The sequence below is a fragment of the Cervus canadensis genome, chromosome 14 (genome assembly GCF_019320065.1).
Source record: "Cervus canadensis isolate Bull #8, Minnesota chromosome 14, ASM1932006v1, whole genome shotgun sequence".
NCBI lineage: Eukaryota > Metazoa > Chordata > Mammalia > Artiodactyla > Cervidae > Cervus > Cervus canadensis.
Window position 1 is genome coordinate 27,400,169 of NC_057399.1, and position 19,336 is coordinate 27,419,504.

Genomic DNA, 19,336 nt, shown 5'->3' on the forward strand with positions numbered 1-19,336 from the left:
CAGCGTTTTATGAAGGACACATCATGGAGGAATCCTCTGCCAAGTGATAATGTTCTCTAGACTATCCGTGATCCTGCAGATGTGATGGAAAACTTCCCACTGGCCTGACATGCACTCTCCCCATTGTTCTGTCAGTTTCTGCTGAAAGTGGACATGGAGTCACAAGTGCAGTCACTTAGAAATACGTAGGATGTAAGATGATCGAGTCAGCCCTTGCCTCCTATGAGAGGTTAAACTGCGGCTCTTTTTGGTATGAGGAAACTGTGTTTAAAGGAGAGGCACAATTGTAAAAAGACAAAAAAAAAAAGTCCTAATTATTGCTTATAATTACATAAATATATAATCAGCACAGAGATTTTCTTAAAAAAAAAAAAAAACAAAAAGGACACTGAAAAACAGAAGACATATTTTATTTCAACAAAGGTAGGGGCTCCTTAGAAGTATCTGACTGATAGAGGACGAGACCATTTGGAGCAGAAGTCTCATTTGGTAACAGGGAATTGAAACTGTCAATAAACAGGAGGAAAATGAAGTGAGTGTTTACTCTCTCTCCCTTCCATGTTCAAGGCATTATGTAGTTGGTACTTTTCTCAGCTAGAAGAAAAAAAAATTAACCTTCCTTCTTGGCCTTTTCTTAAAAAAGAATCTTTGATCTGAATAAGAAGCCTAAGTTTGATTCTCAGAAACAAACTTGTGAACCTGTTGTTTAAAAGTGCATTTTGACAAAGGTCATTTCCTTAGCCTGTGGACAAAATGCAGATCTGACATGCTGAGAGGTTATTACCAGTCTTCCACAGAACTGAGACAGCGAGTGTTTTTTTCCAGGAACGGAGAAGAATAGCATCTATAATTTATCTTTTTTTCAAAGGAAAGCATCTGCTAACATCTTAAAAAATATGTGAGCAAATCTTTGACCAATACAATCTTTGGAAGTGTCACTCTGAGTTATTAACTGAGTGAGGCTGAGGCCATAAATGTTCTGTCAAGCAGCAGGAAGTTCAAATTTAACTTCTAGATAGGAAGTTGTGTGTGTGTGTGTAGACAGACTGCTCTTTGATAATTGTTTTCTTCAGTCATGCCATATCTGCGTCCAAAAGACATTCTCATTTCAGGCAACCTTTGTTATATTTAAATCCAAAACAATTTAAAAGTTTTCCCTTCCCATGTCCTCATTATGTGTTATGCATTGTGTTGAACACCAAAGGGCATTATTTAACTTAACCCTCACGTCAGCCTATGAGGCAGGCACTGTAGTAGTGCATGTACTAAGTTGTGTCAGACACTTTGCAACCCCATGGACTGTAGTCCGCCAGGCTCCTGTGTCTGTGGAATTTTCCAGGCAAGAATACTGTAGTGGGTTGCCATTTCCTCCTCCAGAGGATCTTCCCAACCCAGGAATTGAACCTGCTTCTCCTACTTGGAGGTAAATTTTTTACCACTATGCCACCAGGGAAATATTCTGAGGTATATGTACTATTACTAGCTTCCTGCTATAAATGGGAAATTACACTAAGAGATGGGAAGCAAGCAATGTGTCTGGGTCACATGGTTAGTAACATGGTTTAAATGTAGGGTTCCAGCCTATAGCTGTCTACCATCAAATTCAGGTTCAAACCCCTCTAAGCTTAGTCTTGGGAGAACTTCAACTGTCCTACTGGTCTTTCCAGTGCCTATGAAAAGCCTTTTGCTTTTTCTCATCATCTCCTAATTGGGTCCTTTAGATTGCACATCAAAATAAGACATCATTTTGTTTTCCTGGCCTCTACCTGTTCACCCACCTGGATGGCCTCTATTTGAAGAGCCATTCACATTTATGTTGTCTTTATTCTTAGATTTGAACTTATTTGCTAAGCCTGAGATTCTGAGTTTATAAAGATCTTTGTTTCCTCTCTTTTTCAAGTGACACAGCTTCCTAGACATACTTTGAGGTCTCTGAGAAATCAGAAAAATAATCCAGTTTAACAAGGAGCATGATAAATCACTCACCCCATCATAAACAAGAGCTTTCCAGGAATGTTCCAACTTCTTCATTAACCTAAATGTAAACATACAGAAAAATAAAAGTAAGAATGTAAAATCAACCCCATTTGGTGACTTCTCAGAACCTTTCACTGAATTATTTTGAAATAATAAAAGACTATTTCTGCAAATTTTTTACCTATATGATTGCAGAATGTCAATAATGCCCATAAATAAAAGCAGCTTTTCTCCCTTGTGGCTTTTAGCTGGAATGCCTCCCATTCTGTGAACAGAGCAAAAGAGAAATCATTTTATATGAACAGGAAGTTAAAAATCATTTCTAATAAATAGACTGTAAATGAAAATGGTTAGTCTCTAAAAATCATGGACTCTCATCTTTATTTTTTTGGCTTCAGCTAAAGTCTTCCTGGGAATCAAGAAAGATGTACTTCCCAAGAAGAAGAATAATACCATAGTTGTCAATTCTGAAGAGTTGGATGGGAAGAATTCAATTAAAAAATTATTCTGACTTTAAAGCCATGAGCAAGAATTTTTAAAGTATTTAAAAGTACTGCTCATCAAAAATGCAATACTTTTATATATTTATTGTGAGATTTACAAATAAAATATAGGTGAGCACAAAGGAAAAAATATATAAAGAATCCATTCCAAGGATGCAAAGATAACTACTATTAACATCTTTCCTCTGTATTTATTCATCTGTATGTTATTACTTATCATGTTTTATAACCTGAATTTTTCACTTGCTAAATGATGAACATTTCTTCATATTCAACGCTACTGTGCTTTTAATGGCTGTGTAGTACTTCAGTATGCTGACATAGAATAACTTGTTTAATCAATTATTGGACATTTAGATGGATTTGTAGGAAGGATTAAAAACTTTAGTATGTATGAATTTCCTTCATAAAAGTAAAATATGTCTGTGGTTTAGTCACTGTTGGAGAAGCTTACAAGACGGGCACTTATAGTCAAGGAAAATGATTTCTTTCTTTCAGTCTTTTTGCTCGGCTAGTACATACACATGATACAGTCAACCAATTCAATAATTTTCTTTGGTTGTAACTGTTTCTGTTAGTCAATAAGCAAACTAATGCTGCACATCTGGCTGAAGCAAGTGATCACATCTGTCAGGATGTAGGACTAGGACAACAGAATCCTCTTAATAAAGATAAAAAGTTCTAAATTGCAGACATCACTTCTAGCAAGTATTTGCTTAAATGCATGCTTATTCAAATTCAAAGTATATCCCCTCTGTTTGTGAAGGATGTTTTGAATATGTAGTAAATAGGAATAAAAACATTTTTAGCCATTGTTAAATTATGGAGCCATGTGAAAAGAGAAATCATGTGGGTGAAAGCATAACGACTAAAAAAACTGCCATTCATCCAGTTATCTGTGGATGAGAGGAAATTAGGCTGGCTTGATCCATTTTAGTGCCAGGTAGGAATCTATTCCTAAAGAGCCACCATGAAGGGAATATGATTGCATTTAATTACCCAATGACATCAGCTGCCATGATCAAGGACTGTGTGGGCAGATGGGTGCACTTACGTGTCTGGGTTCTCTGTGATGATTCCGTCTCCTGATTTCCCTGGACCCTGGATGGATTCCATTGCTGTTGAGTAGAGAACCTTTTGCGTCCCAGGCCGCTTAGCATCAGGCACATTTTGAGAAATTTCCTCTTCTTTTTCTTTGAGGGTATGGTCCAAGATGTGGATTCCCAGCAAAAGGCTATAGTCCATGATCTTGAAGCTTTCCAGCACCTGAGTAAGAAAAAGAACCAGGAGGCCCATCACTCCACTGGCTTATAATTCTCATCTGCCCAGGATCAGAGAGATACGCAGACAAGCAGCTCCTGCTTCCTTCCCAGGGGGTGGCTGACAGGAAAAATCAAAGTAAAAACATTGGAGGTTATTATTAGGTCAAGTGCAGTAACCATTGTCACCATGGTTCCAAGATGATCTTTTTATACAAATCTAGAGTAAGTACATTTTTCTTTAGCAGTCCATGAACTTTTTACTAAGCATTTATTGAATATTTTCCGTGAGTCCAGGTGCTAAGTGGTTCATTTTGATTCAGTCCTCACAACTCTTTAAGCCAGGTGCTATTATTTTCTCTGTTTCACAGATGAAAAAAAAACTGAGACACACAGAGAAAGTATATTTGTTCAGTATCATACAGCTCGTAAGTGGCACTGCTGGGATCTGAACCCAGGCAGTCAACTCCAGCATCTTAAGTAGTAGAGGACAGAAACCAACAATCAATGGTCTCTGAAAACCTGTGCCCTCCTGAGCGTGAAGACTCAGCTGGAATGGGCTTTTACCTGAAATCCGTTCTCAAACCCTTCATCTTCCTAAAGCTCAGGGGCCTCCTTTTCAAAGCTTGTCTTTCAAAGTTACCTTTGGTTCCCTGTAGGAAGTCTTTTTTTAAACGTATGGTCTCAACAAAGAACAGGACTTACTGTTTAATTATCCACTCAGCCAACAGTGGGGAAGAGAAGGAATTACAAGTAGCTGGATGTAGCCAGACACAGGAGATAGGAAAAAGAAAAAAATGGAGAAATGCTCGAGACGTGAGGTGGGCAGCCACATGGCTCCTGAGTATGGGTAAGTCTGGTACTCAGGACCCTTCAACTGAGGAAGTGTTCAGGGGGAGTTCAGGAAAATTGGATATTCTCTATTATACAATAAAGTTTTTTTTTCCTAATGGTTTGTCTATGATTCTCCTCTACAACAGATATTTTTGACACTTGGCATTTCTCACACAAAGCTGCTCAGGAAATCAAAACAGCCCAGAAAGAACAGCCTGATGGCGAATAGCTACCCTTGAACCAACATGACAATGTATCTCTGTACCCTAGTTAGGAAATGCCTTTGGAGAACAGAGTCCATAGATACTTGTTTCACCAGGGATTGAATATATATGCAGTATATCTTACACCTCTCCTTCTCCCTGAGTCAACTGCTTTTGATCAGACACTTATGACATACTAAAGAGTGGTTGGGGCTTCCCTGGTGGCCCAGTGGTAAAAAAAAACCTGTCTGCCAATACAAGCGACACAGGTTTGAGCCCTGGGTTGGGAAGATCTCCTGGAGAAGGAAATGGTAACCCACTCCAGTATCTTGTGCCTGGGAAATCCCATGGACACAGGAGCCTGGCGGGGTACAGTCCATGGGGTCACAAAGAATCAGACATGACTGAATGACTAAAACAACAAGAAAGAGGGGTCAGGCCTGAGGATTCAAATACTTGTGGCTGCCACTTACTGGATGCCATTTAATGGTAGGCTTTGTGAACTATTTTTTGTGGGCTTCCCTTGTAGCTCAGCTGGTAAAAAAAAATCCACCTGCAATGAGGAGACCTGGGTTCAGTCCTTGGGTTGGGAAGATCCCCTGGAGAAGGGAAAGGCTACCCACTCCAATATTCTGGCCTGGAGAATGCCATGTACTGTATAGTCCATGGGGTCACAAAGAGTTGGACACGACTGAGTGACTTTCACTTTTACTATTCATTTTTGTGAACTATGACACATATGGCCTTTGGAAAATATGGTTATTCCTAGGTCTTATGTATCTTTGTTGGCAATGAGGAAACTTTAAGTGGGTTGGAAGTATTACTTAATCCTGAGTGCTCACCATTTACCTTTCAGTAAACTGAGCTGAATACTTTCAGGAGGAGGCAGGCAAGAGATGAGTAGACTCTTATTATTTAAGCAGTATAGGCCCTGGAACTTTCTAAGCCAGGATATCACAGAGTGGCCTGACAGCAAAGTGGAATCAGTTTCCCCAACCTGAGGAAGAGGGACTCCAAGACTGGAGGAAGAAGGAAGGGCGACGGGAAAAGCTCCTCACCACTGACCCAGCGCTGCAGCCTTAGACCCACTGGCTGGTTCCCTGTGGAGGCGCACCCATGCCTTGCCCCTCTAGAATACAATACAGAGCTAGGGAAGACAGGCCTGCATCAGGGTTGTCAAGGACCCAACCTCTTAAAAGAAAACACTAACAGACACTGGATGCTTTCTTCAGACAGAAACAAGCATAGATGGATCTTAGCCTTTCCAATTCCCCACCATCCTGAAAGAAAGGCTTGGGAATAGTGCCTATCCGGAGACAATGTGACCCTGCACAATGATCACTGTCTGAGATACCAGTTTTCCTGCTCTCATGTATCACTGCTGGTATGTCCCTTCTTAGAAAGAATGTTGGAGAGGGACACACAGGATACAGTGCACAAACTCTGTGACCCTAGGTAGATTATGTCACCTCCCCAGGCTTCAGTTTCCTCCTCAGTAAAAATGGTGGCAACAACATTAGCTACCACACAGGGTGCTTGTGAAAACTAAACACAGTAATGCAGGTAAGGTGTTTAGAGAAATTCCTAACACAAAGAAAGTGCTCAGTTCATTGTTAGTTAGCATCACGGTTACAACTCATTGCTCACATGTGAGGTGTCAGCTGGAAGCAGACACCCTGGGGTTATACTTCTGAAAACAGACATTCATAAAAAGCCAACAAAAATATGACTGCACTTCCAGCCTGCTTGCTAGTATCCCTTTGGTGTGTCCAGTTCCTTCAGAAATTCTGGGTTCATGGTACCCAGGAGCACTGCGTGGATGTTCAACAGGAAAAGGTCTGCTGACACAGCAATTCTGGTCAATGGGCTATAAAATAACGGCCTCGCAATCTGCCTGAGGGAACAGTCCTGTGTTCAGTGGGTGAAAATCGCAGCCTTGTGCTCGGTACAGCCCCAAGTGCCCACTGGGAAATGTTTCCCCCAAAGCAGTGACCTGGCTTCAAGAGCAAATTCTAGTCCGTCTCCAGGACAATGTTGTACACATCCCTCACAGGCTTCCAGAGTGAAAACTGAAAGGCACTCCTAGACACCATCATATTGGTTTCATTTTTCTCTGCAAAGCACCCAAGTATTAATTCTGCTTATAAACAAGCTTTCTTCATACAATAATTTTTCTTAAAGTTTCTTACAATAATTGCTTAATGCACTTTTCAAACAACTGTTTTATCTGTACTTGTAGTCTCCTTTCTTGCTTAAGGACAGGCCACAGAGAACATGTGTGTTTTATAAGTGATGTGAAGTCAGGCTGTGGTCCAACTTTAACTACTGGACAAAGCAAGAAGCAATTTCAATGCTTTATGTGGTCAAATATCAGGCTGGGTTTATTAAAAAAAATACAAGCCAAAACTTAGAATTAACTAAGAAAAAGCTATAAATAAATTTGAGACAGAGATTAGATTTCTCTGTACTTTTTAATTGGATTGCCAGCATCCCTGAAGGGTCCAGATTGTCCTCAAGAGGCCAGGTTTCTACTTTCCAAGTGAAAGTCTTAAAAAAAAAAAAAAAGATACATTCTCTTCCTATTGAGTGGAAATCTGAGCATGATAGTTGGATTTGGGCTTAGGGAAAGTCACCATCCATAACAAATGTTAAGAAAGAAAAAGATAAATATATAGTCACATATTTTAAATGAAGTTCCCAAACTTGTGCAATGAAAAATTCAGGGAACAGATTTTAGCCATGTGCACAACAGATTTGCATCAATTAGGAACAAAATAGTTGTTATTCATATCTTCCCAGATCGTTAATGAAAGGAATCAATAAATCTGCCAGAACCTTAACATGTGAGTGTTAAGAGGGTGCAACATCCTGCAACACAACAGACACCAGTCTAGTCTGTCACTCAGGTGCACATTTTTTCCCCAGAATGTTGGCCTGACTTCACTGTTGCTGGTGGATCCTGTACCTGTGCATTTGCTTTGCAAAACAGCTGCAAGGCAAACACAGGTGCTTTCCCATCCAGCTTGGGCCAGACCTTACTCCCTCCCCTGTGAAAAAGAGAAAGCAGGAAGGATTCACAGACATATGCAAAACTGAAAGTAAGTTGAAATACCACAGTGTTTTTTTTTATCCTGAGAACCAGATTATTTTTTCTCTTCTTTCTCAAGGACTATTTTAAGTCAGTAATAATATTGGAATGTGGTTAAAAAAAAAAAAAAGCCAGCGTCAAAGTAGCTGCTACACTATCCTGAAGACGTGCTCAAAACTACGTTTTCTAAGATAAAGCATCTCCTCTAGGCTCTCATGGCTGGCGTTGCATCAGGGGTGCTCTCATCCACCTACAACCTCTGCAGACTTGGTGACCTAACACTGGAGATGTCACAGCTTAGAACAGCAGGCACCGCTATGCTCTTTTCACAGACAAAGGTCAGAAAGAGGGGTGTTCTTTTTCCTCTTCCGTCCTCTGTGCCATAGCCCTTAGCCCGCTGCACACTGTTTTCTGCTCCTCAGCTAGATGGAGCCAGAATGACTGCATGGTGAGGAAGACTCCATGCCTGAGGGCCAGGTGGCCTGGTTTAACTCATGGCTCCCCCACTGGTTTGTCTTTGAGCACAGTATGTAACCTCTTTGGGCCTGGTATCCTCGTTCATAAAATAGAAATAATAGGGACACCTATCTCACAGAGTTAGTGTGAATATTAGTTCATCCATGTGAAGTCTTAGGACAGTCATGACATATAGAAAGTATCCAGTACATGCTGGTTCTTCTTATTGCCCTTGCTCTCCACCACCCGTAGGATAAACCACCCCCACTGGAATCTCCACTCATCTTAGCTATAAGGCCCACCTTCTCTTGGTTCTTTGCCTTCCTATTTGTTTTTCCCAGTATTTTCCTCTATGCACTAAGAATATTCACCAGAGTTCTCTCTTCAACTCCTCTGTGTCTACTTTTCTATAGTGACATTCATTTAGTACCCTGGAAAAAATAAGTTGAGTGTCTAGTCTGTGCCAGGCCCCACGGAAGTTGCCAGATCTTCGGGGGTAAGTAAAACAGACAACTACACCATCCTCAAAATTACACAAGCTTTGCACCACAGGTTGAAGTAAGGCCTGGAAGGAAAAATAAGGGTGCTGTGGAGATACCCCACAAAATGGTGACCTACTATTAACTATGGGAAAGTAGCAATAGAGCAGGTAAGAAATGATAGTACTTGAATGACATAGCAGCAGGGGAGCTCAAGGGAGACATGGATAGATTTAAGAATATTTTAGGGGTTGATTCCAACTATCATTGGTCCACAGACAATTCCTAAGACGCTATCTTTACTCTGAACTTAATGCCTAAGTTCCAGTCCTGTATATTTCCCATGGCCTTCTGCTGGACATTTCTGTACACTGTCCTGCTGCAACCCCAAACTTTTTTTTAAAATTTAATTTAATTTTTAATTGGAGGATAATTACTTTACAATATTGTGATGGTTTCTGCCACACATCAACATGAATCAGCCATAGATAAACATGTGGCCCCTCCTTCTTGAACCTTCCTCCCACCTCCCTCCCCATCCCACCCCTCTAGGTTGTCACAGAGCACCGGCTTTGTGCAACCTCCAACTCTTCTTTCTCACTTGTTCTCTGAAATCATCCTAATGTGGATTTTGGACTCCACGACTCCTTTTCCCTTCATTAAGTTTCCTAATCCTGCAGCTTCTATAATCAAAATCATCCTCCTTGCTAATACTTTGATTTCAACTTCCCTTTCTTTTCTGATTCATCACTGACCCCTTCACTTGACCAGGTCACCTCACATCCCTCCTCAAAGCCTGCGGTCTCTCACCATTGCTCAGGTGACAAGGAGGTCCTTGCTACTGTGGCCCCAGCCAACATCTGCTATTTAGCTGTCCAGAGACACCTCCCAGGCTAGTCAAACTGAAATCCCATGCTGCTGCTGCTGCTAAGTCGCTTCAGTCGTGTCCGACTCTGTGCGACCCCATAGATGGCAGCCCACCAGGCTCCCCCGTCCCTGGGATTCTACAGGCAAGAACACTGGAGTGGGTTGCCATTTCCTTCTCCAATGCATGAAAGTGAAAAATGAAAGTGAAGTCCCTCAGTCATGTCTGACTCTTAGTGACCCCATGGACTGCAGCCTACCAGGCTCCTCCGTCCATGGGAGTTTCCAGGCAAGAGTACTGGAGTGGGGTGCCATTGCCTTCTCCTGAAATCCCATAATTACCCCCTAAATACGCTCAGGCTGATTCTTCTTAACGGTCCTTATTTCAAACCTTACTGGTTTTTCAAAGCCTATCTCAATTCTTGCCTCCATAAAGACTAGACTCATGATCTACACAAAATATCAGGAACACATCTCACCTCTGAAAACTCAAGCACATTATTAGTACCCCTCTATCTGGAGAAGGAAATGGCAACCCACTCCAGTATTCTTGCCTGGAAAATCCCATGGACAGAGGAGCCTGGCAGGCTACAGTCCATGGGGTCGCAAAGAGTTGGACACGACTGAGGACTTCACTTCTTCTTCTTCTTCTATGGAATAAAATACGACTATCCATCTATCTAAGCTTTTCCTATCATACATATCAGGCTGCTCCACTCACCAAAGACTTATTTTACTTTGTGCTCCCCACTTGCACTCGATCAGAGCAGAAATATATATTTTTATACTCCTTTCCATGTGAAAAAGTAAGGGAAAAACAAAATATCCAGCAGCAAAGAATGTATGGCAATACATCTTACATTAATATCTCCAATATAAGAACTTGGGATATTGCGCTTCACAGTTACAATGCTTGTGAAAAATCTTCAGCACTGAGAGCATTTACTGTGGTTCTGTGCTCTATGTTGTCAGAAAAAAAAAAGATAATAGCCTACAGTATTTTCAAACCTTCCCACACCAGAAGTATTTATATCCACTTTGTCAAGGACAAAAATCAAGCTGTTATTTAGAGACTCTTAGTTTACTGTTTCGTAGGCACACAACTAAATGGCAGATAAAAGGAAAGCTTGTTTTCTATAAACTAGGCTGAGCTTGAAATCTGGTAAGACTATCGCATTTCTTTTAAGGAAGCCTTTGCAAAAAGAGCATATCACAGGCTGGGTCAACTTCAAAGACCCATTAAGCATCCAGGAGTGCTTGGTGCTGAGTTTAGGTTGGAGGCTCTGTTCTGAAACACATTTCAGGGCTTCCTTAGCTTTCCTGTCCTCTATTTCTCTGCTCTTCCAATCTGGAAGATATGTGAAGTTAAGTTGGCACAAGACTGAGACAGGATGATAATCAGGTAAGTCCAAAAGACTGTTGAAAAATGGCTCCATTTTAAAAATAGTACCTGGGCTTCCCTGCGGTTCAGTGGTCAGGAATCTGCCTTGCAATGCAGTGGACACTGGTTTGATCCCTCATCCAGGACGATCCCACATGCCACAGAGCAACTAAGCCAGCAAGCCGCAACTACTGAGCCTGCCCTGCAACAACTGAAGCCCATGCTCCACAACAAGAGAACCCACTGCAGAGAGAAGTCTGCACATGGCAACGAGTATGCGCCTCTCACCACAATGAGAGAAAGTCCGTGTGCAGCAGCGAAGACCCACCACAGCCAAAAAATAAATAAATCTTTTAAAAGATGGTTCCGAACACCAGGAAATATTCACAGGGGCAGTATAATAGAATTCATCTGTAAATCATGCCTTATGCAAAGTGGAGAAGGAGGATGATTCTAGGATGAAAAAGATGCTTTTTAATCAGATTTTAGGCAAGCAGAGTTTCTAATAATTTTCATGTCGGGGTTGGGGGGGGCTCTTATGGAAATTAATCAAGTCATTAACTATTTTATTGAGCACCTATTATGTGCTTGACGGCAACTGTAGCCATGAAAGGAAAAGATGCTTGTTCCTTGGAAGAAAAGCTATGACCAACCTAGACACCATGTTAAAAAGCAGAGACATTACTTTGCTGACAAAGGTCCATCTAGTCAAAGCTATGGTTTTTCCAGTAGTCATGTATGGATGTGAGAGCTGGACTATAAAGAAAGCTGAGCACTGAAGAATTGATGCTTTTGAACTGTGGTGTTGGAGAAGATTCCTGAGAGTCCCCTGGACTGCAAGGAGAGCCAACCAGTCAATCTTAAAGGAAATTAACCCTGAATATTTATTGGAAGGACTGATGCTGAAGCTGAAGCTCCAATACTTTGGCCACTTGATGCAAAGAGCCAACTCCCTGGAAAAGACCCTGATGCAGGGAAAGATTGAAGGCAGGAGGAGAAGGGGACGACAGAGGATGAGATGGTTGGATGGCATCACCGACTCAATGGACATGAGTTTGAGCAAACTCAGGGAGATGGTGAAGGACAGGGATGCCTGGTGTGCTGCAGTCCATGGGGTTGCAAAGAGTTGGCCATGGCTCAGCAACTGAACAACAACAACTATGTGCTTGGCACTCGCTTGTTCAGAAATCCTTTGAGCAGTCTAGCTAATGTGTGATAAAATAAGACCACCACCATTTTACAACCCCTAATGAATTAAAGCATCTAGTTAGTGGTCAAACATCTAAAACCAACAACAAATCTACAGGAAATGAAAGGGGAAAGAGGTGTATACTGAAAGAAATTATGGGAAACATAACCAGTAGAATCTGGACAATGGAATATACAAACCAATTTCTTCAACAAGTATCAATGACATAAAAAATGACCAGGGTAAAGGGGAGTGGTTAACCAGTAGACACTATTTAAACCTTGATCCAAACTATAAAAAAAGGGTTTTTTTCCCCCATGATAGAACTAGAAATTTGAACACTGACTAGTAAGAATTATTAATTTTCTACAGGTATGATGAAGAGGTTGTAGTTACTTTTTAAAAAAGGAGTCGTTAGTAACTAGGGATTCTTTGAGCAAAATGATTGGCAAAAACATTTATGTTAATTCAGTAAGACAAAACAGTATCCTGAAGATTTTCTGCAAGTAGACATTCCTGGACCTACTGGCTTAGGGTAAAATGAATGCAAGGGTATACCAAGCCTCCCCAAGTAGGCTCCTTGGAATACAGCCCCAGAATTACTCGCATGTGCAAGTTCAGTTAAAGCCAAAAGTTGTCTTTTAAATTTAATTTCCTCAATACAGCTCAGAGTGTTCTTTGCTAATATGATAAAGAGGAAAAACATGCTGTGACAAGCCAAGCAATTTTGACTGGTAGAGCAGACTGAAATAAACATTCAATCTCTAATTTAGTGATGGCAATAATGTGGTTTTTCACTGTGTCTAATGTGGTGACTTAGAATATCAAGCTGTGCTTGATAAACATGTAACAAGGTCTTTTTTGCTCACTTAAAAAGCTTAAAGAAATAGAAGCATACCTTATAACACTAGAAATAGTCATCTATTATTTTAAAAGCTGTATCAATCTATTAATATGTATATGAATGTATGAAGGAATACATATATATTCATCAGCTTCTATATTAGATGGATTATGGATCTTTTCTTTATAGAGACTATTTTTACACACTAATATATCTTAATAAATTATTTTATAAACATATTTAAAAGTAACATTAAAACTGTCAAGTACTTCCCATTCTATCTTCTAGTTGCCATCACTAGAAGTGACTTGCTTCACTGTGGCTTAAGTGGTGGGACAGTTGAGAAACTGGGCTGGTAAGCTGTCCAGTGAGACTCAGAGGCCACTCGTGGCCCAAGTTCCCATGCCCACTTCAATGTAGGAGGTGCAATTCCTGACACCTTCTCACCGCCTTCTACAGTCCACTCCTTGCGGTGAACTGTCTCTGAGTAAAGAGGGAAAAAGTCCTCCTCCCTCTCCTCTTCACTTTAATAAACAAAGAGAGCAAAGAAGAATGGGAGAATCTGTCCACAATAAATAAAACCTCAATTGTGTGGCTTTAAGGTTTAAATTCTACGCTTCGTTGAGGCAAGGGCCATACCCTATTCACTTTTCTCTCTCCCACAGACTTAGCACACAGCCTTACGCAGAGCAAGAATTTGAAACTATTTGTTAATGACATGTAGTTAATTTGGCAGGAAGGTAAGGAAGGATTTGTCAGCTGAGATTCCAGTGATGGTTTGAAGCCAGAGAAATCAAGCCAAACCATGCTCTGAGATCATTCAGGGTTCCACAAGGCAGGCAGAATCTCAGGTGTGGGAAAGTCATCATTTGTACTGAAAAGCTTACAATTTATGAAGAACAATAAGTACCTACTCATAGGGTAAGCTTTAAGAAGTGACAGGAAACCCAGATTGTGGGAGGCATCACTAGAAATGAATTCTTTGGGGTCTTGAGGCATTTTGATTAAGAAACAACTATATATGTACGTGGTCAAAATTAAGGAAAGTGCAAGATGGTAGCTCAGTGCCACGTCCCACGGAGCATGAAGGTGAGGGTTTGAGGTCAAAGGAGAATATAGTAAGTGGCGGGCTCTGGTGCAATATTCTAGTCTCTGTGTCAAGATGTGATCTACACCCTACATTTTTGATGATGTTTACCTAACAAGATGGAGTGATAAAAGGTCAGTCTATACCAGTCCTGAGAGGGAGTTCAATTTTGAGTAAGATTATTATTTAAATTTAGATATGAATGTTTAAATTTGAAGAGACAAATATTAATTGGTAAGTACAAGACTGTGGATTTTAGTAAGCAAGAGTAGTCATGAAAAGTCCACTGGTCCCTGGCTGTCCAGTGGTTAAGACTCTATGTTCCCAATGCAAGGGGACAGGGTTCAATCCCTGGTCAGGGAACTAGATCCCACATGCCGCAACTAAGAGTTTGCATGCCACAGCTAAAGATCCCACATGCAGCAATGAGCACTGAAGATCCCAGGGGTCACAGCTAAGACCTGGCACAGAGAAAGAAAAAATAAAAATGAAAAAAGAAAAAAAAAAAGAGTAGTCATGGAAAAATTAAGAGAGTCTAATTTTCCTACACATCTGAGTGTACAGAAAGTAAATTTGCAATCCCAAATCACTGATTTCTCTGCTCCTGGAGGATGAAGTGGTTGAAATATTTTCTCTAATTGCTAATAATCTAGAAAAAGTTATATAGCTCTTTCATAAACAGAAATATCAGAGGCTGGTGAATCTACACCTACAGAGAATGTCCGTATCATCTGAAGCCAGATTATCAGGTGAAAATGCAGCGAACAATGAGATGGCATCTAGAATGGTTCGTTTTTGGAACAGTTGGAGTTGACCAAACACAGGTGAAGTTTAAAAATGAGGTCTTCATGTGGAGAAATGAAGAGAGGACGTTAACAAGGTCAGACTCCAGCCAGGGTCACTTTCAGGGTGGATGAGGACATTTTCAATAAAGATCAGGTTTTAACCTCCCTGCATCCCTACTACCTAAGGACAACCGATACATCTAGTGGACTATGCATTCCTTTTAAAATACTTTTTTCCCCAAGTGTACATATAGACAAATTCACAGATGCATCTTTTATAAAAAGTTGAAATTTAATAAATTCATTAAAAACAGATTGTCCTTGGCCATTTCACTCTTAAGAGTGGAGGAAGAAATTCTCCCGTGGAGATTTTCTACCTCACAATGCAGAGGGAATTTTGAGGAACAGAAATGAGGAGAGAAGTGTTATACTTGCTGGGTTGAAATACTCAATTAAAAAATGACTTCAAAGGAGGAACACTGGTGACATCAAAGGGACAGTCACTTGCAGGAGAGGGGTGGCATATAAAATGTGCCGGCTGATGGGGACAGGGACGAAGAGCCACGTACATGAGCCAAAGCCTCTCAGAGGCTGGTAAGTGCTGATCTTTTGGGAAAGAACTAGAACCAAAGTGTGGCCCAAGAAGTACTGTGCCTTTTCCGTGACAGTCAAGGAAACCCTGTTTTTCCAGAATATGAGTATTTGAGTAAATGTGCACTGAATACTGAATGAATAAAATAAAGCCCTATAAAAATCAAACTGATTTCACCGTTTAAAAGTGTTTCCAGAGGGCACATTTCTGAACCAGTTTTTAAACTCTGTAACATTTTCCCAGGCCCTGAAAACTCTCAAATACTTCCTAAGTCTCTGGAACTCAGTCTCTTACCAGATTCCAGAAATTTCTCCTGAAGTATGGAAGCTCAAGTCCATTTTGTTAGTTGCTGGGGTTCGCCACCCCTCTATCTCCCTGGGCTTGAGTATTTATAACTCTATTCTAACTTACATGGTCATCTGTGTGACAGACTTACCCTGGCATCCACATCAGATCCACCCTGGCCAACTTCATAGCCTTTCCAGACATATCTTCAAAACCAGGGATGTTACCATCATGCCGCCCACCCCTCCGTGGCCACTTCCTCTTCCTGCTCTCTGTGCTCTGGTTTGCCAGGATTTCCCCAGTGGAGGAGGATATGGTCGCGGGGACATTTCCTTCCCTTTGCTCCCTGCCCTCAGATTCTCCGTGAGTCTTCTCACTTGGGGCCTCCCTTGACCTCACCTCTAGACCTAGCGTCATCAACAAAATCAAAGACAGGTAGGTTCTTTTCTCACAAAAGCAGGAAACCCTCACATATTGTATTTATTTCATAAAGCCCAGAGACTTCAGCTTCCTTGAACAGGCATTATTATTATTTATATTTATTTACATGTGACAATTTACTTATAATGCAAGTTAGGTAAATAGAGCACCACCACTGCCACACCTCAGGAATATAGGTGAGCTCTCTAATCCTTAGGTCATATTTCTTTTAGGAAGAAAAGGTAAAGGAGTTTTAAGGGAGTTGAGGAAGATATTTTCAGTGTCCCATTTCTATTCTTTACTGTAGAAATTCTTATAATGTTCCACTTGGTTTGAAGTGAGGGTTAAAAAAAAAACCCTACTGGCTTGATAATCCTTCCAATTCTGGAGTTAATGAGGATTCTTAAAAGCTGCCACCCAGGATTCAATGACATACTTTGTGTCCCTGATCTCTCTCTCTGCCAGACTGGAAAAACAATCAATTCCACTGTAAACCATCACATTTCTCAGAAAGAAGTTTTGCTTTTAAGTTAATAGGATTTCATGTGCACACATGTTGGTAACAGTTGGCAAGTGTCAATGGGCTTGATTATGTTTTTCATTAAACTTTCAAAATTAAATGTTTGGATTACTAGTTCTACTTTGTGGTTCTCAGTCACTTGGCACTATGTTCCTCTTTGCCTCCTTTCTTGAAGTAGGTTTTGAGATACTTCATTAATTCACTGCGCTGTCCAAACCAAGTTCTCTATTTTGATGGAGTCCTTTCTTAACTCCTCCATCAAATCCTCACCAGCTCCGTGTCAGAGCTAGAAAACCAGTTATCAGGCACTTCCAACCCATCCCGTCTGCATCCAAGTTATCAATTAAACACTTTCATTTGCACAGACTTTCCTCCACTACTCCTACTACAGACAATGTACAGATGAAAGAACCTGGATTGTGGAACCAGAGAGACGCGGCTCCAGCAATGTAAGCTCTGCTGGCTTGGAGAAGCTGAACCTCTCCTGAGTCCCCACTTCATCCGTCAAAACGGAATCATGGCACTCACTCTGTAGGGCTGTTGTGAGGATTAATGAGACAATCTATCTGTGATGTCAAGTACTGCCTGGCTCAGAGCAAGTCCATAATAAATGTTACTAGAAACAATCTAGAGATGAACTGAGCCTTGGAAGTGTGTCCTTACTGTCCATAAAATCATGCATTTGGTATTAAGATACTTTGGTATCTTTCTACAGGTTATTTCTAAGACAGAACTCTCCCTCTACCCCAAGCTGGAACAGCTGGTTTTGAAATACTGAGAATTACTTGTCTGGCTCAAACTGAGGTATCTGTTGCTGAGTAGAAAGTCGGGTATGAACAGGAACATAGATGAGTATTTTGATTTTTGCAGCTACCCTGAAATTCTCTGGTATTGACCACCTTGCCCCGTGTGTTACTGCAATTGGAGCCTCTTTCTGTCACGCATCTGCATGAAAGCTGAAATGCAGCCAGTGCCACAGCTGGACAAAAAGTGTGTTAGTCATTCATTCATGTCCGACTCTTTGTGACCCTGTGGGCTATAGCTTACCAGGCTCCTCTGACCAGGGGATTCTCCAGGCAAGAATACCGGAGTGGGTTGCCATTTCCTTCACCAGCAGATCTTCCTGACTCAGGGATCAAACCTGGTCTCTGGCCTTGCAGGGAGAGACATGCATATTCTTTACCATTTGAGTCACCAGGAAAGTCCATCCACTCCAGTATTCTCGTCTTGGAAATCCCAAGGACAGTGGAGCCTGGAGGACCACAGACCATGGAGTCGCAAAAGAGTCAGACACGACTTAGTGACTAAACAACAACAATGGACATTAGACAAATAAGCAATATACATGTACTTCAATTATTTTCCAATCCACAACACTGATATGATGATTAACTCTAGGTCTATTTCATATCAGACCATTGGTACGTTATCATTAAAGCTTGCTCTTATATTTATCGATTAGGTAAGAGTTATCATTTCAAAAATGTTTCCTCTTGTGCTGTGCTTAGTCACTCAGTCGTGTCTGACTGTTTGTGACCCCATGGACATCAAAAGACTAACACTGAAAGAAAGCAAAAAAGAATCCGCCTTCCAATATACCCGATGTTCGATCCCTGGTCGGGGAACTAACGTCCCACACGCCATGGAGCAACTAAGTCTGTGTGCCACAACAAAGATCCCATGTGCTGCAACTGAGCCCCGACACAGAAAAATAAGTGATAATAATTTTTTTAACTACAAAAAATGTTCTCCTACTGAATAGGCTAGTAAAGAAATAAACTATAGAAAGCGGTTAAAAAAAAAAGAGAGAGAGATTAACACTAAGACAACTGCTATTCTGCTAAGTGATTTGAAGGGTAGGAAAATGAAATCACACAATTTCTATTCTCCTAGAGAGCAGATTTTAGTAGGCAAACAAAACATGTACGCACGTAATCACAATACAATGTAGAAATACCAAAGGCTATAGAACAGAGTTAGATCAAGTGCTATGAGCATTAAAGTCACAGTGAATTATTAGTGCTAAAGTCCTATACCTTGGGCCTCTCCTCAGAAATCCCTAGCAATTACATTAAGGCCCAGAGATGTGTGATTACTCTTTAGACTTAATTGTAAGTTCTTCTGTTTCATTTTCACCCCTCTTTCCTGTATCCCCAAACTACTTCTTTATTGGATTTATCTTTTGCTTTGTTGAAGTATATACTTAAGTAATTTTTTAACAACAAACTTAAATAAACACCTATAAGAATGACTAAAATAAAATACAGTGACAACAGCAAATGTTGGTGGGGAACTAGATCACTCATACACTGCTGGTGGGAACGCAAAATTGTACTGCTGCTCTGAAAAAGTTTAGCAATTTCTTCCCAAGTAAACATGTGCTTACCATACAACACAGAAGCTGCACTTGGGCATTTACAGCAAAGAAATAAAAACTTGTGCTTATGCAGAAACCTTCATGCAAATATTCACAGTAGCTTTATTTGTAACCAGTCAAAAACTAAAGAAAACTATATGTTATTCAGCAAGTGGTATATCCATACCATGAAACTCAGCAATAAAAGAGGGCA

The 19,336-nt window shown here is 40.7% G+C and overlaps 1 protein-coding gene across 3 annotated transcripts in view; it reads right to left on the reverse strand.

Annotated features, from left to right (window-relative positions):
- PIP5K1B (phosphatidylinositol-4-phosphate 5-kinase type 1 beta) overlaps window positions 1-19,336 on the reverse strand; it is a 330,950-nt gene that overhangs the window by 105,852 nt on the left and 205,762 nt on the right. For all 3 annotated transcript variants that reach the window (XM_043487132.1, XM_043487131.1, XM_043487133.1), the window contains 3 exons: window positions 3,535-3,746; window positions 2,159-2,242; window positions 1,987-2,035 (listed from right to left, as the gene is read on the reverse strand). In XM_043487132.1, the coding sequence (XP_043343067.1) occupies window positions 1,987-2,035; window positions 2,159-2,242; window positions 3,535-3,746 (345 nt within the window). The remainder of the gene's footprint in view (window positions 1-1,986; window positions 2,036-2,158; window positions 2,243-3,534; window positions 3,747-19,336) is intronic.